Raw genomic sequence first — 24,357 nt, forward strand, 5'->3', positions numbered from 1 at the left:
AAGTCTGGCCTGCAAAGCCTCTTGGCTGAGGCGTCTCCCTGTGCTGGGCCCACTACCCATGGTCCCCCTCGCTCTCCCCAGCTGCTCACCGCACCCAGCTCTGGACTGCTCCAGCCCCAGCTCCACACTGCCTCAGCACGGCTGCTGCTGCTGCTCTGCCTTCAGCTTCCTGGGCTGCTTCTCTGGCCTATCTGGCTCCAGCTCTGCTCCCAGGGTAGGTCTGCTCTGCAGGCTTCTTCTGTGACTCTCAGCTCTCACCTGCTTCCTGGGCTGCTTGTCTGGCCCCTCTGGCTCTGGTTGCTGCAGCTCCCCTCCCAGGGCAGCTCTGCTCTCTCTGGGCTGTGCTCTGGCTTTTTGGGCTGCAGCTCTGCACCTAGCAGCTTAGCTTGGGCCCCTGCTCTCTCCTTAGCTCGGCCCCACTCTGTCTGACCCAGGCAATTCTAGCTCACAGGGAGGATGGGACCCTTAGCCTGCCCGCCCTGTCAGTCAGGCTGACCTGGAGCATTGGCCTCTCGCCATTGTTCCTGGGGACTGTCAGTCTCAGGGTCCTGATTTGCCATCCATCCCTCCCCTTTTAGTGCTGGGAGCTAGCAACCAAACCCCCCACTGAATATTAGTAAGGGGGCAACAATCCCCTTACAAATAGTTACATGAGGTTAAATTATCAGATTATCTGAACAATTATAGAGGAAATTTCACTTGGAATTAGACTGCAAGACTCATGATTATTTTAATTTCTGGGTCATAAATGTTTTCAGGTACTAAAAGAAGAAATGTACTTTTTTGTCCTAGACAAGAGAACATTTGACATTGCCATGTTACCTTTCCTTTCTCTGGTTGGTATTATTCCCAGTTAAATTCCAGGCCTGGGACTTCAGTAACCTTCAGGATTGATGAGTCCGCTCCACATCCGTGCAGTCTTTCATCACACCGCATGGTAGCTGCCAATTATGTGGGTAATAGGGCAATCTGCTGTGTAACTGAAAACCAACACTCCAAATTCACATTCACTTCTGCAGAAAAACCATAGTGTTAGAATGTTAGAGCTGTAGTATTTGGTGGAAATACTGAATACAGTTTCCCTGCCTTTGCCATTTTCTAGGTATTTAAAATTAGGGGGATAGGGTTGGGGAAAGATTATTATGAGAACATGAAAGAATGATTGCATCCTTATAACGAAGGGTTTGCTCATACAGTATGATGAATTGACTGCAATAACCTCCTATGAGCATGATGCTTATAAAATGGAGGTTTACAAAGCTTGATGACTATTTTAAAATGAAACACATACCTTTCTGTCTATAAGAAGTTGATGAAAGATAAAGAGAGGATGAGATGGATTAGATTGCTCCTACTCTTGCAGTTTATGCAAAACATTAAATATTTAGCTGGTATTTATACACAGGACAAAAATTCTGTGGGAGCAGGGTGAGGGTCCTGGTTTCTGTTTTCTGCTGCCATTTTATTTAGAGTTTTAATATACTAAATAGTTAGGATATGTTTTTAAATGATGTATGTGTGTATAGTCACGCACTCTGATATATCGAATAAAAGAATTGCAGTTATCTTGCCACTGACTGAGCAGTGGACAGTAGCCAAAAAAGGTGACTTAGTAAGTGAATCTAAAAAGAAGTGTCATTCATTGTTAATAGATTTTAAAATAGTCAACATTTTTTGCTGCAAGGATAGAGAATATGACCGAGAATATCTTATTGCCTTTATATAAATCCATGGTATGCCCACATCTTGAGTACTGTGTACAGATGTGGTTGCCTCATCTCAAAAAAGATATACTGACATTAGAAAAGATTCAGGGAAGGGTAACTAAAATGATTAGGGGTTTGGAATGGGCCCCATATAAGGAGAGATTAAAGAGGCTAGGACTTTTCAGTTTAGAAAAGAGGAGACTAAAGGGGGATATATAAAATCATGAGTTGTGTGGAGAAAGTGAATAATGAAAAGTTATTTACAATGGAGTTGCATCTTATGTAGGGGTTAGGTTCTAAAGTCAGCGCGTAAGGTGAAAATCACATATAGTCAAAATTACCCTTGAAAGTTCCTTAAATCTCCATAAAGTACAGTATACTGTACATGGTTTTGTGTATACAACTCTGTACAGTAATATGTATAAATGTATAATGTATGCAGTAATGTACAGTATATAATAGAGTACATATGCAAAATATAATTTTACTGTATTTTTAATTACAGGGGGTAATTACAGGGGGTCATCAGGGCTTGATGTTGATCCAGGGGATGGAGGAGACGGAGAGCTTGGGTGACAGAGAGTGAGTCGTAGACAAAGTGGTTGGCTCTGGTTCAGCTCGAGAAGTTGATTGCGTAGCATCATCTGCCACTGGTTGTTTTTCCTTGAAAAACATGATGATCAGCAACTGTAGCTGTTATCTCTTGAGCTGCTCAAACATTTCTTGATACGGTCTCAAATCGTCCATAATACTATGTGTGATTTTGAGGCTTTGTTCCATAGAGGGATCATATTCAGAAATTAAATCATTCAAGTGTTCGCTGCTTGGAACACTTCAGCAAATTTATGAAGATTCCAACTTGCTGGCTCTTCCTGTTCATCGTCATCATCTTTGTCTTCTGTAGACGATTTTCTCAGTTCCTCTAACTCTTTGCTAGTCAATGTTTCTCAAAGGCTCTCAATTAATTCTTCAGCTTCTTTCTCAAGAGTGTCGATGAAGCCATCACCACTTGCCTGGCCGCCTGAACAATGTGTTTCACTTCTTTGTCAATGGTGGGGAAACCCTTAAAATAATTCACATATTCTTTCCATAGGTTTTGTCAACATGCATTGACTGTTTCAGGCTTGATTACATCCATTGCCGATTTAATATAAGTGATGCAATCGACAATGTTGAAGGACTTCCAACACTCCATCACATTAAGATTGGGATCAGCATCCATTGCGCTACGGATCCGTGAGAACGTAAGCCTCATGTACATAGCCTTGAAACAGCGAATCACGCCTTAGTTGAGAGATTGGAGGATGGAGGTGGTGTGGGGGTGGGCAAAAGACAACTTCAACGTCATTATGTGAAAACTGGAGTGCCTCAGAGTGGCCAGGAGCATTGTCTATCATCAGCAACACTTTAAAGTCAAGTCCTTTCTCTTCGAGGTACCTCTTGACCTCCGGAATGAAACGCTTGTGGAACTAATCCAGAAATAATGCTGCCATCACCCAAGCCTTTTTATTTGATTGCCAGAACACAGGCAGGAGATTTTTGTTCTTGCCTTTTTAGGGCATGGGGATTTGCAGCCCTGTAGAGCAAGCCCAGCTTTATTAAATGCCCAGCTGCATTGCCACAAAACAACATAGTCACATGGTCGTTAGCTGCTTTGAAGCCTGGGACTTGTCTTTCTGACTTTGAAATGTAAGTGCGGTTGGGCATTTTTTTCCAGAAGAGCCCAGTCTCATCAGCATTAAAAACTTGTTCTCGAAGATAGCCCTTTTCTTCTATGATTTTCTTTAATTATTCGAGGTAGGCTTTTGCTGCCTCTTCATTGGCAGATGCAGCTTCACCAGTAGTCTGCATGTTTTTGAGGTTGAAGCGGTTCCTAAAACTGTTAAGCCAACCTTGGCTGGCTTTGAATTCCTTCTCATCAGAATGCTGTCCCTCTTCGGCAGGAGGTTTGAACAGCGCATAGAGGCTAAGAGCCTTTTCTTGCAACGTGTTGCCATCAATAGGCATATGTTTGCAGTTCATGTCTTCCAGCCATAAGTTTAGTGAAGACTGAAAAGGCATTAGTCTTATCATGTACCTGGCTCATCACTTTAGCAGTTATTGGAGCACTTGATGCCACGGCTTGACGAATTTCTCTCTCTCGACTCTTGATGGCATGGATGCTAGATTCGTTACGGCCATATTTACGCACCACATTGGAGACCGACATACTGTCTCTCAATAAGTCCAACACAGCCAGTTTTTCCTCCAGCATTGGAATAGATCACTGTTTCTTTGGTTGAGCACCAGATGAAGTAGTTGGCTTGCGTTCAGGGGCCATGTTGTACGAAAAATACATATCTTTAAACACTAAACACTAGAATCACACTCAGGACAGCGAGATGCTCACACTATGAGAGGCACGCGGGAACTGAGATCGACTGAGGGAGCAGCAGATTCACATCTCCCATATCACGCTCACTCCGGGGCATACGTTCATTGAGTGGAATGGTGGGTGGAATCACCCACACTATTTACAGTTATCTTCTTGTTTTTCTTTTTTTTGTCGAGCACGTGTAGTTGAATTCGCGTAAGTTAAATGTGTGTCTGATGCAACTCACCTGTACTTGTTCTCATAATATAAGAACTAGGGGCCACCAAATGAAATTAATGGGCAGCAGGTTTAAAACAAATAAAAGGAAGTTCTTCTTCACACAGCGCACAGTCAACCTGTGGAACTTCTTGCCTGAGGAGGTTGTGAAGGCTAGGACTATAACAGAGTTTAAAAGAGAACTAGATAAATTCATGGAGGTTAAGTCCATTAATGGCTATTAGCCAAGATGGGTAATGAATGGTGTCCCTATCCTGTGTTTGTTAGAGGATGCAGATGGGTGACAGGAGAGAGATCACTTGATCATTACCTGTTAGGTTCACTCCTCTGGGACACTTGGCATTGGTCACTGTCGGTAGATGGGATACTAGGCTGGATGGACCTTTTGGTCTGACTTGTGGCTTTTAACATATGTGAGTTGCTCAGATAATATATTGGCAAGTACAGTACTAGTAAAATACAGTTCTACTAGTCTACAAAAACAAGATGTAAGGACAATCCTAAACAAGATTAACTTGTTCCTTTTTCAGTAATCGACCACATACCTTTGAATGTTTTAAAGGAAAATCCAGAAAGAGACTTATTTATATGGAACATCGACCTGCCATTTGTTACCATGAAACTGATAGAAAAGAGCTTGCAGCACACAGAAAGAGCCAATAAGGTTTAAGATGCTTTTTAAGAATTAGGTGTCCACTTCTTATAGACTCCACCTAGCTTTCTTGCCTTCTCCTCTCCATGCTCTCAAATTCCTTCAACAGGCACTCACACTCCCTCTCCTACAGACAGCCATGTATCCTCCCTCTTTTTCTGCCCAGATATGCTGACTCTCTCTTTTTCCTTGCTAGCTTGCACCTTCCCTACCCAATCACACCCTACCTGCTCCACATCCCTCTACTTACATGATCTTGCTGCTGCTTATATTGGGGTGGGCTCCTAATGCTGCGCTGACATATTACACTGCCACTGTTGTGACTTGCTGCTTGCAGTTGGCAGCTGGTGGGCCTAGCTCTGCTAGTGCTGACTCTTTTCTTTGCTTGCCACTTCACCATTCAGTTTGTCACACTACCTAACAGTGGAATATGAGGCATTTGGGATCATGCCATATGCTCTGTGGCATTGATGGTAAATGGCCTAATCAATAAAGGAACAGCTGGCTGAAGAAGAGGTGGCACACTTGGACCCAGCAAAAAGACAATTGTGACAGCAACCAGGAGAGAGCAGTGGCTAGCTAAAAAGAGGGGAACAGGGTTGCCAGGTGGTTGGCCACTTCCCAGTTTCACTTCAACCAGCTGGGACATTGGACTGTCCCTCATAATTGGGAAAAACTCAGTGCAAAGGGACAGCTGGTTACCCTGGTATGCACATGTAATCAGTTTGAATTTTGAATCCCTACTTACACTAGAAATCCAGAAACTAAGGCTCAGAGGCTTAGCCAGTAACCCACTCAGTAACAGCTTTGCCTTTGAATTGTTCCTTAAAACACTTCAACATTCTCTACTAGAATTATTGATTTTTTTTTTTTTAAAGAGATTGCAAGCCCCTAGTGGCAGGGATGTTGTCTTTTAAACTCTCTCTAAAGCAGAATATATTTTAATTCTAGATAGACAATAACTTGCAGTTGAATAAATAAATAGATCAGTGCCTGATGACTGAAAATACTTTTTTCTTAAACTGTGTCAAGAGTAAATTTATCAGCAGAGTTAGGATTCCCACTATTTGGAAAAGCAACATTTGTAGACATTTGTATTATTTTGTTGTTGATCTTCATCTGTATATCTTTGTACTGGTTTTAAACTGCCACACATCACCATAGTGTCTGTAAAATTGAAAGCAAAGTCTCTAGTATACTTCATGGGGATTCTGGCACTTCTCCATTTTGGGAATAAAATCTTTGCTTGGGGTAGAGTTTGTGTTTTTTATTATTTTTTTTTAATTTTATTTACTTTTTGTTGGGTTTTTTTGTTTTTTCTTTTTAGGTTGATTTGTTTCAGATTTTTTTTTGAAGTTTTAGGTTTTTAAATTCCTTTATTTCTTCGGTTGGTTTTTTTTGGCCTAAAGGGGTATCAGGGTTGTGAATATCATTCTTATGGTGGAAAAACCTTAAAACTGAAACTGAAATTTATGAAAAAGTATGAGAAAAAGCTGTTTTTGAAGGTCAGAAATGCCTGTGGTGGGGGAGTATTTGCCCCCTGACAGTAGCTAATAAGGTGAAAGGTTAAAAGTTTGCCTGTACTTGATATATGGCAGTAGTTTGACAGCAAGTTAAATGTCACGTAAAATTGGCAAATGATACAGTCAATCAACAGTGTTCATGTGCAAAAAACTTGATTTAGTGCATTCAATTTACTTCAAAAGATTTCACTTGGAATTTGTTGAAGTGGTGTAAAACCCCCCCCAAAGTATTCCAGTAGTAGTGTGGTAATTATCGCAATCCACAGCATAGCTCATTTTATAAGGCAGAAAATGTTATAGTTTAAATTTTGAGGCAGAAGATATCAATTCAATTTATGAAGAACTAGCAACAAATTGGTCAACTTGTTTTCTCTCACTGCTATTCAAGGAATTCAGATAGAGGCCTGGAAACTTGGATCATGTGCAGTAAGGTTGTACAGTAACTCCTCACTTAAAGTCGTCCCGGTTAACGTTGTTTCCATGTTAAGTTGCTGATCAGTTAGGGAACGTGCTCGTTTAAAGTTGTGAAATGCTCCCTTCTAATGTCATTTGGCAGCCGCCTGTTTTGTCCATTGCTTGCAGGAAGAGCAGCCCGTTGCAGCTTGCTGGTGGGGGCTTAGAACCAGGGTGGACCAGCAGCCCCCCATCAGCTTCCCCTATCAGCTCCCCACTCCCCTAAGTTCCCTATGCAGCAGCTGCCTGCAGTTCAGTTGTCCCTCCCCCCACTGACATGTGTTGCTCCTGCCCTCTGCCTTGGAGCTGCTCCCAGAGACTCCTGCTTGCTCAATGGGGGGGAGGAGAGAAAACGGGGGGGCTGCCAGGGTGTCTCCCCCTCCGCCATGCTACTGCACCCTGCTTACCTCATCTTCCATAGAGCAGGGGGAACACACAATGGAGGGAGGGATCTTCTAGGCAGTAGCTGCCATCTCAGGTCTCAGCAAGCTGATTTAATTAACAGGGCAATGTACTTAAGCCTGGGGTCAGCTACTTAAAGGGGAAATGCACAAGTTTCTCTGCCTCTATTTGCCCTCCCTCCTTTCCTGCTGCCTTGTAGAGTTTTGTAAGAGTTAACCCTTGAAGGCTCAGTCAATTGCTAGTTCATCATTTAGCAGTAAGGCATTCCCTGGGAAATATCCCACCCTCTGACTCCTCCACCTCAACTAAGCTTCACAATCATCATCACCGTGTACCAGTGTTAAATTGTTTGTTTAAAACTTATACTCTGTGTGTGTGTGTGTGTGTGTGTGTGTGTGAGTGTGTGAGAGAGAGAGATATAATAGTGATAAAAATTTCCCTGGAACTTAACCCCCTCATTTACTTTAATTCTTATGGGGAAATTGGATTTGCTTAACATCGTTTCGCTTAAAGTTACATTTTCCAGGAACATAACTACAATGTTAAGTGAGGAGTTTCTGAATGTTAGGGTGAACCATGCAGTTACTGTTCAATCTACATCAAAATCTTTGCTTTAATCTTCTATTTTCAGGGCTTTATGACATGCAAGTGTGAGCCCAAATGAAATCTGCCTGATGAGGTGTCAGCTAAATGGTTAAAAGAAAATCAGTTTGACTGGTTTTGATTTTGGTTGTTAAAAATCATTAAAAAAAAACTACAACACACTGCAGGGTATTACTGCTGAGGGATTTTTAGTTGACAAATTAGTCATAAGGGGAAGGACCCTCTAGCCAGTCACAAAACTGAGGTTGAACCATATGAAATTTGATTGCATTCTCCATTTTGGGTGGGAGAGGGAGATTTTAGAGAGACTATTTTGAGGAAGAATGAGTGCATCACAGTAATTAAGTTTAGAATAATAACACAGTCCACAGTTCCAAACAGAGAGACCCATCAAACTGAAGGGCAGACTAACCCAAGATATTTAAAAGACAAAGGGGTAAGCAGGGTGCAGGAGCAGGGGGGAGAGGGAGACACCCTGACATTAGCCCTCTTTCCGCCCCCTGAACAGCAAGCAGGAATCTCTAAGAACAGCTCCAAGGCAGAGGGCAAGAGCAGCACATGGCAGTGGGGGGAGGGACAGCTGCTGCACAGGGAACTTAGAGGAGTGAGGAGCTGATAGGGGGGCAGCTGGTCCACCCTGGTTCCAAGCCCCCACCAGCTAGCTGCAAAGGGCTGCTCTTCCTGCAAGCAGTGGACAAAACAGAGGCAGCTGCCAAAGGAGTTAGAAGGGAGCATTTCACAACTTTAAACGAGCATGTTGTCTAATTGATCAGCAACTGAACATGGAAACAACGTTAACCGGGATGACTTTAAGTGAGGAGTTCCTGTAATGTTATCATCACAATCATCACCATCCACTAGAATATTTTAAACTAATGTTTCCATCAAGTCTGCAGATCCTTTTCTCTCGTTGCCAAATTCTTAGGTTCCCTGTTCTTGCTTGGGTCTCAACATAAAACCCAATGTATTTGTTGTTGTTTTTTAAAACTTACCTTTTCCTCAGTTGTTCTACCATTTTTTTTTTAAACTTCAGCCTTTACATGCACCAGCATGTGTTCCACTCGGGCAATTTGGTTCTCCACTGCTGTCAGTCTTGCTGAAACATTTTTCATTCAGATTCTAATGAGGTTACTGATCAGTGTACAAAATCCAGTTTTTCACTCATGGACTCTCTAAGTGCTCTCAGTGAGCTGTATCGTTTCAGCCTGGTGGTAATGATGCAGTTTGGGTCACTAGAGGCCTGAAGTACTGTGCCCAGACCCTGGGGATGAGAGGGAAGGAGTGTTTCATGTCACTAACAAATGATTTCTCCAGCTAATTAAGGACCTGCTGTAAAGAGGATCTTGATCCTTTCTTCTTCAGCTGGAAGCATTGTAGCTGTGGCGGAGGGCCTCAAGGATGCTGGCGCAGAGGATTTTGGACTGTCACAATGTTAACATTACTTGATGGTGTGTTTTGTTTGGTTTTTGTGTTAAAAAACACCAGAACAAATGCATTCTTTTACTCACTAAAAAAATCACTGTTGAAAGATGAGCCTTCCAGAACTCATATTGTCTGCCTTGTGGATAATGGAGAGCAACTGTGTTAACCTAACAGTGAGGTTTAAATGTCCTTTTGACGGTCTCAATTTTGATATCCCCAGCATCCAAAGAAGATGGAAGAGTAAAAAGATTCTATTTTCTGTTTTCTGTATTAGGGACCATAGTTTGGAGCTATCCAAGGCCCAGGCCCTAGAAGATTTAGATATTTTTAATGACTAAATAAAGATTCTAATTGGAAAAACAAAAACAAAAAAAAAACCCCATCAACCTTGGGGTTACATTGCACTGTTGTTTTTAGGCCAAAATCCTCATTCATTTCAAAGGTATCTCTTGCTTGGATCTTTGGAATCCGTCCTCCTCACCTAAGGATAGGGTAAAGCAAATTTTGCTTCAAGGATTCATGAGCATCAGGAGCTGGTTTCTAATGTAATGGTTGACATGCCCTGATATAGTGTCTTCTGCCAACTCGTAGCTCACATGTCCTAGCTGATGTCATCTGTAACAGCTGAGATCTTTTGGGTAGACTTTTTAGAATATTTATTATTTAAATTTTAAGGGAGTAGTTTGTCCTTTGGAATTTACTATAAAGGAGGGTCTGAGTGTCTACTGCCTGGCCCCTTTCTTTATGTAGTTATTTACATGTGTCGTGTGTGTGTGTGTGTGTGTGAAATACTGTCACCTGTGTAAGCGTGTGTGTGTAATCTTGATTCAATAACATTTAAACCCATCATGCATTCACTCTGAGCAGGTGAAAATGACTATACATGGTGCAAAGCAGTAGAGAATCAAGCCCCTAGTATGTGAATACATGTGTAATACCCATAAATAGGGCTTTTGTTTGTTCACAGTAACACTGAAAATATGCAGGGCCTTTTCCTTTGCTTGCATCCAAAGAAACTGAAAAGGGATTTACTGATTGGTGTTCCTCAAACATAGCATCATTCTGTTGGGGTCCATTGTCTTTCCCTGAAGTATTATTTTTATCCATAAAAAAATTATTCTGGGGGTTGGAGTGGGACCCTTGAAATTAGTATGATTTGTGTTTTATTTGTTTCCTTAGTGTCTACAGCAATCCAGGAATGTTTCCGCAAGACAAAGGCATGTAGAGAGCTATGTGTATCAAAGCTAATTTACAAGTACATAGAGGATTTTGAGAATATAGGTGATGACCTTTTACTTTCTATTCACTAGCAGTGTGGAAAAAAATCATTAGAGCTTTGCTCACTCTGTCATCTGTTAACCCTATGTTGTGTAATGATGCTGGTAACATTTTATTCATGCCTTTGAAAAAGAAAAGAAATTTTAAAAAAATGTTGAATGAGAAATAGTTGTTAAAATCTGCCAGGCAAAGACTGACTATTAAATGTGTTGAACACTCCTTGTTTCCAAATGGATTGCATTTTCTCTCATCCCCTGTAGCCATATTTATCACAGGCTGTTTTTTATTACAATTGTTTCTCCAGAGAATTCCACAGATGCCGCTTTTTAAAATTTCATTTGTGTAAGAAAGAGAATTGATTTACATTGTCCAGCCAAGCATTGATATTAATGATTGATGGGGTTAAGAGCTGATGGTAACATCTCTGCTGACTTTCTTGTTGGCACAAGCATGCATTCCTGATGGCTTAGTATTATGCAGCAAATCTGGGTAATGATAAATAGAACAATAATTAGGCTCATAGCAGTGCCTCCTTACCTACAATTGCCTTTCATTTATAATTTTTATACACAAATTTTATAAAAATAGCCATTAATAGAATAGGACAATACGAATGCTAGCAATAAAAGGGTTTCCATGCTGCCTAACTGACATGGTCAATCCTGACCTGGAGAGGTCAGTTCTGTGAGAGGGTAGTTCAGTCAGTTCTTTAACAAGCATGACTACCTAATAATGCACCAGTAGTTGTAGTGTACCAATATAACTGAGATCAAGATTTGATCCCGTAGGTTTAATGATGTGGTTGTATGACCAGAACTGGACTGATACCAACTTAATTCATACACAGAGCAACTGTCACATGGTAATTACTTCTGATCACTATTGACTCGGTCCAGAATCAAACCAGCACCATATATGTGCAAGATTCTATATAACGATCTATATATATTTTAACCAGATCTTTTATCTAATAAATTCAAAGTTGATCCAAGACACACAATATTTCTTCCAACACTATCGGTCTTAATTTCCTAATTTCTTTAACTAGAACATGACTCCATCTTCATCCATGCTTTCCAGTGACTAGAAGTAAAATGGCCAATGTTTCCTCGCACTCACTCTGTGCAGGTGTAAATGATGTTTTCTTCCTCTCTTCTGACACTTCATAAATGGGATGACTGTTCTATTTGTTGTAACCATCTAGTTTTTAAAAATTAAATTTTCAGAGTGAGCCACATTCTCTTACATATATTGTTGTTCACTTGGTGGCCTGGGATCTGTACCATTAAGTCGGTTTCCAGCTTGACAAATGCCCATACTACTTCTGCTCCTCTGCTGTCAATGATGTCTCAATAGAGGAGCTCCTGCAAGATTTTAATAGCTTTTCTTCCTTCCTTCTAAACAAACATTATGAAAATTCTTGGCAAACCAGCAGCAGCCCTCTTTAAGTCTGCACTGCTCTTTGAAAGTTTACACAGAAGCATAGTAGCAGCTGTAAGAGCAGTTATGATAGGGAGAAAGGTTTTTTGAGTTTTACATGAACTGAAAGTTGTGAAAACCTTGTCAAGGATAATCCCATGACTGCAAAACACTGGTTCATTTTTATATGCAGGTTTTTTTTTTCAGTTTGAGGGCATTATGAAAAGAAAAAGCAGATAGTTTTGTCTGCACAGGTACATCTAGTATAATGATGTAGGTTGGGACTCAGCCTGAGTTGTTACAAAAACATCACTGAACGCATTTTCCAAAGCTGGTAATAGCACTTAAAGAGGAACAGCTGCAGTTTTATAAAATTAGTGGCTATTTACTCTAAAAATCTAGTTGAGATAGGGTTTTTTTAAATGATTTAAAATCTTGTGGGGCTGAAGGCATATAGACACTTGGTCCTCAACCGCATGTACCTCACACCATATCCAAATCAGACATATTTTAGATGTACCCACACCTCGGTCCCTAAGTGTACAGTTGTATCAAATTTAACCAATAGGAGATGAGTTACTGCCCCACGTAGCTCTCAGTATGTATGTACAGGTGTTGTCGTTGTTTATATAGCATAGAGATTAAACATTTGTAGTGTTCTGACACTCATCAGTGTTGGTCAGCATTCTTTTAATTTACTTAGGTACAAATCCAGATTGCAGTTACAGAACTGTAAACTGGGGCAGCTTCACTGAAGTCAGAATTTGATTCTTTGTATTAAACTGGAGTTGTGCATCCTTACATATACTTTGGCATGGAAAAGAATTTTCATTGCCACCAAATTATCATATAAAAAAACCTTTGCAGTAAGTGAAGGAGGACTGGTTTTTTGTTCTTCTCTCAATACTAAAAGCCATATTCTATAGACTGCCTAATCCTTTCACTGAGGAAGCCAGCAGAATCCTTGATATGTCAGATTTTAGAGGGCCGTCTAAACTTTAGAATGTAAAGCTTCTGTGGTGAAGGAATTAGATGGAGGTTTTATCGAAGTTAGGCCTAAATATGTGTTTCAGTTGGGGAGAAACAGGTGAATGTATGAAAATCAAGTTATAGATTGGAATGCTAACCCTAAAACTTGCTGTCAAGGAGTGATGCCTGCCCCTCCCTTACTCACCAGTACATACATTCATGCTCTCTTTCAAGTAACATAAATAGAAAAAAATAGCTGGTGCAATTACTGAGTTTTTTTAAGCTATCTGTATTTGTGACTGGATCTCTGGGTACACCCTGGAACTGAGATACTGTTGTGCCTCCTTAACTTTCCAGCCTAGGCTGTCTCTCACGATGCTTTGCTAGTGACAGGCAGCAAACCCCTCCGGGCGCTGCTCTCACTCACCTCAACAGCATGTGGAGCCACATATCCAGCTAGTTGCAAGAATGCTCACTAGCCACTCACAAATCACACACACAAGGGCACCAGCAAATTTCCCAAGCCTCTTGCCTTGCATCCAAGAACTGAGCCATCTTCAGTTCATTGCCCAGTCCATCCCTTGATGTGGAAAGGAGATACACGAACCTTTGTAAACTCAGCTGAGATTTCCCAAGCACTTCAAGCAAAACACACTGTTTTAGGTAAAATCTGAAACAGATTTATTAACTACAGAAAGATAGATTGTAAAGTGATTATAAGTTCTAGGCACAAAAGGTCAAAGAAAATAAAATGTAAGCAGCAGTCTAAATCTTAAATCTTATTAGACTAGGTATTTGGATCAAGCAGTTTTCTCACCCCACCAGATGTTACAGTTCTTAACACACAGGCTTCCCCTTTAAGCCTGGGACCAGTTTCCTCAGTTCAAGTCTTTTGTCTTCTCAGTGTTAGCGTAGGTAGGAGAAGAGAGCGGCCAAAGCATGATGCCACTGTCCCCTGTTTTATATCTTCGTTCCATATGCCTGGAAGACACTAACCTGGTGGGCTTTGCTGAGTCACAGAATTGAGCAATCTCCCTGGTGTGATCTTGTGCAACTGAGTCATAAAGTTGAGCAATCCGCATTGTGTGGTGATTGCGCAACTGTCATTGAATTGTTAATCCCTTGTTTACTATTCTCCTGCTGGTCAGTGGCTGGTGATGATCATTCTACGCCCACCAGGGTGTTGGTCACCTCCTTTGTTGGTATCACTGGAGAACTAGCATTGGGCGACTTCCAAACTCACAACATACTTCACTAACAACCATACAGCAAAATCTCATAACGTCACACACATTAACAATATACATATTTGGACAGAACAGTGGGTTTCAGCAGATCAGGATCTTTCATGTGGTATCTTACATGGCATGCTTTGTATGAAATATATCATAACTATATGACAAGGGTGAATATGGAGTTTTCAGGATGCTGCTTTGAGGTACTTTCCCACAGTATTATTAGCCAAAAATCTTTAAATACAATCTCTCCTCTTAAATTATACTACCCATTTTGTATTTCTTTCCTTTTTTATTAGCTCTGTCCTCTTTTCTTTGCATGTCTTCACCTCCCCAGGATTTTGTATGTTTATTTTTTCCCTCTACTCCTTTTATTTCTGACACACATAGGCTTTCTTTTTTCTCCTCTTTGTTTTTGGTTTTCTCTCTCCTCCTCTTTGCTTCAGTCTTTAGTGGTCTGACGGGTTTCTCCTTTTATTACCCTTGTTCTAAAAACGATATTTCACAATCTGCCTCCCTCTGGCAGAGCTTCCTCCAGAGACTGTTGATACTACTCCATGAGTCAAACTAAAAGGGCTACCAGAAAGCAACACAGGCACATACTTATTCTCTCAGGGGCTCAATGCACTGCCCCTGCAATGCTCCTCACCTGCTGGCACAGAGAATGGAAGATCAAGCTCGGCCCTTAATTCTCCTGGTCTGCCACTACCCTGATGCTCAAGTGTCTGTCCTTCTCCATTTGTATGCTTTGTCCCTCTTCCATCAGCCGGTTGTATATTTCTGTTCCCCTTTCTCTCATTCCTGTTTGTGCCTGTCTCATCCTCATTTCCATGTCTTTCCTCCCCTTCTTTGTCTCTTGTGTGGTACCTCAGGATTGCTGGTCTTTCCCTAGAGGGGCCCACAAGAGAAACAGCAAAGTGATCCCCTGGTACTGCAGAAAGAGGAGCTTATGCTGGTAATGCTGGGGAAGTGCTATGTGCAGCACCAATATATCAGTGGAACTCCCATGCTGGATTCTCTTGCAGGGGAATATTTAAAACGGGACAGTGAGGCTACATGGGAAGCTAGTTATGCCTGCAACTCAGGCTGAATCAACACCACCCTCTTCGGACATGTTTCCAGACATGCTGCTTGCTTCTGATTTAGTTTATTAATATTAAGGTTTTTTAAGAGGAATTTTCCAACTTAGCCAATGGGCAGTTTACTCTGGGCCCCTTGCACATTCCTTTTAGCCATAATTAATTAACTAAATTGACACCAAGATGCTGCTTGCACGACACAGTTATTCTGGTTGTTGCCTAATTGCCAGTCAGGGTTTCTGGATGGCATTCCTTTCACAATAAGGCTGCTAATTAATCTTGCTGCAGTTCTCACAGGAAAAATGCTGATAAGTATATCACCAATTAACATAAGAAAGAAAATGTCAAGAGCCCTGTTGTGTTTTAGGGAACCCACTCCCAGTGAGATGAATATCACTATTAAATACGGAGACAGACTAACTACTAAGTATGAAAGCCAATGTGCCATGACACAGCACCAAAACCACACAGATTTTATTCATTTAGGAACCTGCATATTGAATGTCTGTTCACTCTTATTTAATAACATTGACCGTAAGAAATTCTGTGTACAACCGAAAGATCAAGGAATATGAGACAGGAACATTGCAAGGATCCTGCATGTTTGATAAATAATTTCTCCCAGAAAATTATTCATAGAGTGTATAGGTGAAGTAGCTTAAAAAACACATTAAAGACATTGGGACAGTCCTCAGATGGCCCGTAATCTGGCCCATGATCCTCACTCAGAAGACCTTATAATTTAATTCAGACAGACCAACAGGTACACCTAGGAGCAATTCAATCACAAAGGGAAGTTGGAAGAGACAGGGGTAGGTGCTAGTTGGTGAAGACCTTCAGCAGTGGATCTGGCCCATCCAGGGGAGCATTGGTGGCATCTCTGGATGTATGTAGGTGACACTGCTAGTGCCCTTGCTCAGGGTGCTGTGAGAGCTGGCCCACTGGAGGACATGTGCTTAGGTGAAAGAAGTGTTGGTTTTAACTTATGAAGCCTTATGATTCTTTTTTCCTCTCCTGTGCTTACAGGTCAGAAAATCCTTCACCACAGAAGTGATGTCTTAGAAACAGTAGTCCTGATTAACCCTTCAGATGAAGCAGTTAGTACTGAGGTAAGTCAGCTGGAAATATCTTATTGGATGTGTCATAAAAGCACCGTAAGTGAATAAGAATTCTGACTGTAGATAAATGAATATGTGGGAGTGAATGTCAGTAAAAGTGTCAGCCTTCTCTTATCTCTTCCTCTTGTTTCCTTTTCCCATAATAGGATTTTAAAGGACATACAGCAGGAATACTCATATCTCCTTTCTCAGGGTTACATTTCCAATAACCCACTAAAATCTGTTTTTGATTAAGTGGAGGCAACTGCGATGAGAGCTCTTGTGCTGCTGCTCCCGCACCCCTCCCTGGCTTGGTTCTGTATGTCTATTTTAAACTTCGTATAAACCAGGTCATCTGAGACAGTTTTAGACGTTTGAGAAGGATTATCATGTATATAACATCTTTCCTCCAAGAAATCATATGCCATGATCAACAGAGTTGGAGGCTATCACGGAACATGAGATCTCCAAGTCCTGCATACTCTTTAGAAGAGGGTCAAAGCACCAGCCATGTATCTCAAGACCCCTCTTAGAAAGAGAGGCAAAGCAGCATTCCATCCAGGAAGGTGTGGCAGATAAAAATAGGGATACTTATGCAGTTAACAAATAATTTTCAGTGTGTATATGGATGATCCCTTCTGAACATATTAGAAGTATAAAACCTTCAAATGGGTATTTTGTTGCCAGGGATGTAGTTTTAATTGCTGTAAACTACCAAAGAAGAGATTCTTATTAACATTGTGTAACATTAAACACACATAACCAAAAGGAGGATATACTAATCAAAATGTTTAAACCTTTAAACATCAAGTAAGTCATCTTTATTACAATTTCTCTTATTTCCTCTCTGCTGTTATAGAATCTCTTAAATTGCAGTAAATTTATTTAATGAGAAAAGATAGAGTCAGTTCAGGTGGCAGCTCTTAGGTTCTGCTGTTAAAGTCTGATCCCCTTTCTTCTTATAAGGAAAGAAAAACATCAAAAAATGGGGGCGGGGGAGAAGAAAGAATGGCAAAAGGTAGGAAAATGCGGCTTCTGTCTCTGAGGCTTGCAGTTCAATTGTTGGAAGGCCATAGGAAAAGCAGTTGGCATGCAGGCCAGTTAGCAACTCCTGCACCCTGGCTTTACTGCCCTGGCTCTGGAAAATGTTTGGGTAGGTTACTCTTAATTTCCTCTAACCAGTCTGTGGGAGGTAAAGGGTTTTTTTTGTTGTTTGTTTTTTCCTGAGATTTGGCTGTTCTTCAATGCTTTCATTCTGCCAAACTGGTAACAGCCAAAAGTTACAAGGTTAATTTTTTCTTGGCTAGCTAAGCAGACTCTCATTGGGCAAAAGTCAAAATGAGAATTAAGAAAGCAGAAGAAGGAAAAAAGTGGGAAGAGAAATAGCCATCTCACCCCACCATATGTCAGTCAGGAACATTAGGTTCATATCACAGGAGTAGCTCAGGACACAGCCAGAGAGGAGATGATGTCATTTGGTTCCATCTCCTTGTCTAGTCAGGATGGAATATCTGTCAGAATGGGAAAGAAGGCGGCTCGTGGTGTGATTGTAAATCCTTGGGACCTGCCTTGTGGGAATTAATGATGCAGGTTTATGCACTGAGAATGATGCTGCCTAAAAATCCTAACATGTTCAGTAAGCTGCAAATACTCCCTAGGAAAGAAGTGTCCAAAACAGGCAACATTCTTGTCCCATTAGAACTGCCAAAATAAAATACATTTCCTATAGTCTGTATATGGACAGTTTCTTTTATTTTAAGAAGATTCTGCTCTGTTGCTATAACAATTTTATAACTTTACCACATCTGGAAAACTTCTAATTAGCTATTTCTTTAGGCCAGACAAACTCATTAAACACCATATATTTAACTTAATTCTGGGCTTTCTTTCAACAACATGTAACATCCTGATATTTTTCATCTACTTTGAACAATATAGCGCTTCAACCAAGGCTAGGGTTAAAAACAACATATCTCGATCTATTTTATACTACCTTATTACAATTTATTTTAAAACTAATGGTCTAATATCAATGCACAGAATTCTGATAGTCCCCCATTAGCCCGTCTTTATACTCTTTTTATCTGTCTCTTCATTTTTTTCATACATGCTATGTATTATGTTCTAAAAATTGCAAGTATTTTTTTTCTGTTTCTGTCATAGTTCTTTATCTCTGTAGAAACTCTTTAATCATCAGTTAATAAACAGAATTGAGGGGAATTATATGATAGTCGTGTATCGTAGTTCATGAGACAGGAAGTAATTTTGTGGCTGAAAAAGCTGGTGGTTTTTTATATAAGCTGGCTGACTGCTCAGAACTGCTCCTGCAAAGAGGAAAAAAAATTAAAGAGGGAAGCTAGTTCTTTAATGGATTTTAATACAACTAAAACAGATGAGACTTGAGCGACATACATCAGCCAGCCGGCCAACACTTATCAATGTTCTCTTCTGAAACAGAAATCCTTGACCCACCAAGGATATTGTTGGATTTTATCATCCAGCACAATTAGTGACAAGCCCGTTTTAGGCCTGCTTTTAATTACGGGGTCCTTCTGCTGTTCAAACTTTAGGGCCATTTCTTTAATAAGATCAAAGTAGAGGTCTTCCTGGTCCATACTCTTCAGTAGCCCCTTTCAACTCATTCTAAAAACAGAGTTGTTAAACAGAGATGTAGGTCAATACTGCATCCTTCCTGGCATAAGACAGAATAATTTAGGGCAATTGATCGCTTAACAATCAATATATAAAGTTATAAAACTAGCTTGCTGGGAGTGCTGAGAGATGCTGTTTTGTGCCTTAGAAATATTTTGCAAAAAATGTATTCAAGAACTCAGTTATTTACACAAAACTCAGTTGGATTCCAGTCATATTTAGCCAGCAGACATCCCTCTAGATCTACAAGCTTTACTTTGACAAAAGACTATCAAGCAGTGATGGCGCAGTGGTAAAACTTGGGAGTTATCAGCGGTAGTGAAGGCTGTTTTTGAAAGTGAAAATAACCTGTAAAGGTAAAGAGAAAATATATATATATATACACACACATATACAGAGAGAGAGAGAGTGTTTTAATATTCAGTATCTACTTTAAAACTTCAAAACGTAGTTCTACCAGCAGTAATCTCTTTGAACCAACAGGCATCCATATAATTTGCCAAAGTATATTCAGAATAATATGCTGTGCCAGCACAGTGCAAGTTCCAGTGTCCATTTTTTTCTGACTGTGAGCATCACACAGATTGTGTACCTGACTATTTCCTGTTGGTTAAAGTCAGGAATGGGTGAATATTGGGGCGCATAAGTGTTCATGAACTTTACAGATTATTTTTAGTTCACAAAACTAGTCCAAGTTTATACAGTTTTTTGTTTAATTTATACCTGTTTTTTTTCTTCATGATAAATTTAGTTGTTAGTAAAGTTTTTCTAGCTAAAGAGCAAGTAGTGCTATGCATTGGGGAAAGAAGGACATTCCTCCCAAAAAAATGGTAGGTGGATACAAATGTTTGACCTGTTACAGTGCAGAGGTCATGTTGGGCCAAAATTGTCCCTGATGTAACTCCATGGACATTCAGAAGTACACCAGGAGTACATTTGGTCCATTGTAACTTTTTTTATTTTAATTTTTCACTCTCCTTTGCTCCTTTTTCACATTCTCTTCAGTTTTATTTTTTCACTGTACCTGTTCTCCACTCATTTTTATTCCCTTCCCTTTAATTTTTCCTTTACTGTTTTTTCTTTCTGCTTCTTTAAGTGAGATAAATTAGGTATTCTGTGTAACTCTTCCTGAGTGTCAATGGAATTACATTAGGGATGACTTCAGCACAACATGTTCTGTACACTATAACATGTCAACCATTTGTCTGCCTACCTTTTTTGGGAGGAATCTTTCATTGGACCATCTTCTGTTAGTGGAAGAGACAAGCTTTCAGGCTTTCCCAGACCTGAAGAAGAGCTTTGTGTAAGTGTGAAAGCTTGTGTCTCTCACCAACAGAAGTTGCTCCAATAAAAGATATTACCTCACCTACCTTGTCTCTCTAATATTCTGGTATCAACACAGGTACAACATCTTTTTAAAGTGTCCTTTACAAATAGAGTATATGATGGGTTCGGTCACAGAGATCCCCTTGGGACTGTCACCTGATGTGCTGGAATTACCTCTGAGCCCATTTTTCCAGACCAGTATGGGACTTCCAGAACCCTGTCTTGTTGAGCCAGACACGCTAGCCTGCTGCAACACAGACCCAGGGTCTGGTCCACGCCCCCCCAAAGCTACATCTAACTGAAAACAGCTCAGCAGGTTACCTGTCGCCAGCACCAAGACCCCAATGGGATCCAAACCCCAAGTAAATCTGTTTTACTCTGTATAAAGCTTATACAGGATAAATTCATAAATTGTTCACCCTCTATAACTCTGATAGAAAGACATGCACAGTTGTTTGCTCCCCCAGCTATTAATAACTTACTCTGGGTTTATTAATAAACAAAGGTGATTTTATTAAGTATAAAAAGTAGGATGTAAGTGGTTTCTAAGTAATAACAGACAGAACAAAGTAAGTCACCAAGCAAAATAAAGCAAAAACACACGTCTAAGCCTAATACATTAAGAAACTGATTACAGCTAATATCTCACCCTTAGAGGTGTTCTAATAAGCTTCTTTCACAGACTAGATTCCTTCTTAGTCTGGGCCCAATCTGTTCCCTGGCACAGTCCTTGTTAGTTCCAGCAGACATCTCGGGTGATAAGCAGGGGTTTTCTCATGACTGGCAGCCCTGTTTGTCCTGCTCGACCCCCTTTTATAGCTTTGGCACAAGGCAGGAATCTTTTGTCTATGCTTGTTCTCTTCTCCTCCCCAGCGCCCCCCCCCCCCCATCCATGGAAAAGTACAAGGATTAAGATGGATTCCAGTATCACATGTCACTGTAAGACCCCTAGTCTCCCTGGGTTGACCCATACAGGAAGGTTTGCAGGTAAATAAACCATTTACAACCAATTGTCCTAGCCAATGGGAGCCATCAAGATTCTAAACCACCATTAATGGCCCACACTTTGCATAATTACAATAGGACCTCAGAGTTACACTTCATATTCCTAGCTTCAGATACAAGAATCATACATGGAGGAATATATTCAGTGGTTTATAACCTTTATGATACCTTACAAGAGACCTTTTGAATAAAGCATATTCCAGTTACATATTCACACTCATACGCATATTTCCATAAAACATATGGAGTGGAACGTCACGGAGTAGAAACCCAGTAATGGGTGAGTGGGTTTGAAATTAGGCAAAGCAGGGTTTGGACCAAAGAGGAAGGTTGGAAATGTGGTAGCTGCATTTAATTTTTGAGCTTTTGTTCTTTACCTTAGGTGCGTTTAATGATCACAGATGCTGCAAGACACAAGCTTCTTGTACTAACTGGCCAGTGCTTTGAAAACACAGGAGAGCTCATCCTCCAATCAGGATCGTTCTCGTTCCAGAACTTCATTGAGATCTTCACTGACCAAGAGGTTTGTCCTTAATAAAAAATCTTTCATAATGTTTTAGTATGATGAAGTATTTTTAGATGCATTGAAGATGGCCACCTTTATATACTTGAAACTAGCATTGATGCCTCAGTGTTGGTGTCCTTTGGCCCTCTGTACGCAATTTTCTTCAAAATGTCTAATTCATTACTTTAGTTTTCATGTAACAACAAAATTAAATTTTAATTTGGCAAACTGCAATAATAACTTTATGAAATAAAAAAAAGCAGGAAGCCTTTTACAAATGGAAGGTAAAATTCCCATGTCTAAAATGTAAAGCTTATTTATTCAGTATATTTTTACAAGGCTTTTACTTTTACAATTAAGTTTGACACTTTGTTTATATCAGTTCTTGCCTGATAGCAACTACTTTGTAGATTACATTAAATAAGACACACAGCAATCTATAGGATTAACAACTGATATGTTCAACACATATCTGTTTATTTTTGCTGCATTGGGAAGGACAGGGTTCATAATATCTGAAACCAATGTAACATCTAAAAAGTAGCATCATGTACAAGTATGTGACAAGATATAAACCACAGTGTACTGCGTCCCTGTCTGATTAAAAAAACAATGGGATTTTAAAAATGCATACAAAATTAGGGCCAAATCCTACTCTTACTTGTAGAAAACCAAACTGTGGGAAGGGGAATGGAGTAGTTAGTAGTCTATTTTCAGTTAGGTAAATAAGTCATTCCTTTCAGGTGGGGAAATCTGTTCCTCAATACAATTTAGAAATCCAGATCTTTTCACAGGCAATGCCTGACATGTGATTTTCAACTTCTCCCTTACCAGATCACTGTAGACATCCAATTCCAGTGTCCTAACAGCAGCTCTTCACAATTGGAAATCATCATTTTACATTGGCTGCCCCACATATCTGATTCACTCTCCCTCTGAGCAATCACACTGATGCATTTTAACAAATCTATCGCTGCGTGAACAGACAATGTTTTAAAAAACAGATATCTTTCCTTGGTATTAACTGTCACCTTGGATCTAAAAAGATAAAAGGAAGTTACACCTTTGCAACATCTTCTGAGAGAGTGGGATTGCACGAGAGTAGTTGTGAACAGAATTTGGTCCAACATCTCTCGACAGAGACTGTGGGCCAAATTCTGCTTTCATGGGCACCAGTGCAACTCCACTGAAGTTCATAGGTATTGTGATGGGTTAGATCACAGAAACCCCATTGGGAGCTGCCAACTGATGTGCCAAGACTACTTCTGCCCCTGCTTTCCTGCCCTGTCAGCTTAGGACTTCAGTGCCCTGCCTGGTTTGAGCCAGATTCACTAGCCCGCTGCAAACCCAGACTAGATCTGAATCAGGTCCCCTAACAGCTGTAGGCTTGACTGAAAGCAGCTTACAGAAATGTTCTTATCTTTAACACTCAGATGCCCAACTACCAGTGGGGTCTAAACCGCAAATAAATTTTTTTGACCCTGTATAAAGCTTATACAGGGTAAACTCATAAATTGTTTGCCCTCTATAACACTAATAGAGAGATATGCACAGCTGTTTGCCCCACTCCCCCAGGTATTAATACATACTCTGAGTTAATTAATAAGTAAAAAGTGATTTTATTAAATACAGAAAGTAGAATTTGTGTTTCCAAGTAGTAACAGACAGAACAAAGTGAATTACCAAGTGAAATAAAACACACAAATCTAAGCCTAATACAGTAATACAATTGAGTACAGATAAAATCTTACCCTAAGAGATGTTTCAATAAGTTTCTTTCACAGACTGGACGCCTTCCTAGTCTGGGCACAGTCCTTTCCCCTGGTACAGCCCTTGTTCCAGCTCAGGTGGTAGCTAGGGGATTTCTCATGATGGCTCTCCACTTTTCTCTGTTCCACCCACTTATATATCTTTTGCATATGGCGGAAATCCTTTGTCCTTCTGGGTTCCCCCCCTTTTCCCACTCTTAATGGAAAAGCACCAAGTTAAAGATGGATTCCAGTTCAGGTGACATGATCACATGTCACTGTAGGACTTCATTACCCACTTGGCAGCACACACCTATACAGAAAAACCCAGGCCTGGTCCACACTACACAGTTAAATCGATTTAAACGGCGTTAAATCGATTTAACTCTGTACCCGTCCACACTACAAGGCACTTTAAATCGATTTTAAGGGCTCTTAAAATTGATTTCTGTACTCCTCGCCAACGAGAGGAGTAACCCTAAAATCGATATTACTATATTGATTTAGGGTTAGTGTGGATGGAAATCGAAGTTATTGGTCTCATTCCTTTAATGTAGCTACCCAGAGTGCACCGCTCTGGAAATCGATGGTAGCCTAGGACCATGGACACACACCACCGAATTAATGTGCCCTAGTGTGGACGCATAAAATCGATTTTATAATATCTGTTTTATAAAACCGGTTTTAGTACTT

The 24,357-nt window shown here is 40.4% G+C and overlaps 1 protein-coding gene across 1 annotated transcript in view; it reads left to right on the forward strand.

Annotated features, from left to right (window-relative positions):
* Positions 1 to 24,357, forward strand: part of MAP1B (microtubule associated protein 1B) — a 112,278-nt gene that overhangs the window by 63,318 nt on the left and 24,603 nt on the right. Inside the window, exons 3-4 of the mRNA XM_030566518.1 lie at positions 16,358 to 16,440; positions 21,794 to 21,934. Of these exons, the coding sequence (XP_030422378.1) occupies positions 16,358 to 16,440; positions 21,794 to 21,934 (224 nt within the window). The remainder of the gene's footprint in view (positions 1 to 16,357; positions 16,441 to 21,793; positions 21,935 to 24,357) is intronic.

The sequence above is a fragment of the Gopherus evgoodei genome, chromosome 6 (assembly GCF_007399415.2).
Source record: "Gopherus evgoodei ecotype Sinaloan lineage chromosome 6, rGopEvg1_v1.p, whole genome shotgun sequence".
NCBI lineage: Eukaryota > Metazoa > Chordata > Testudines > Testudinidae > Gopherus > Gopherus evgoodei.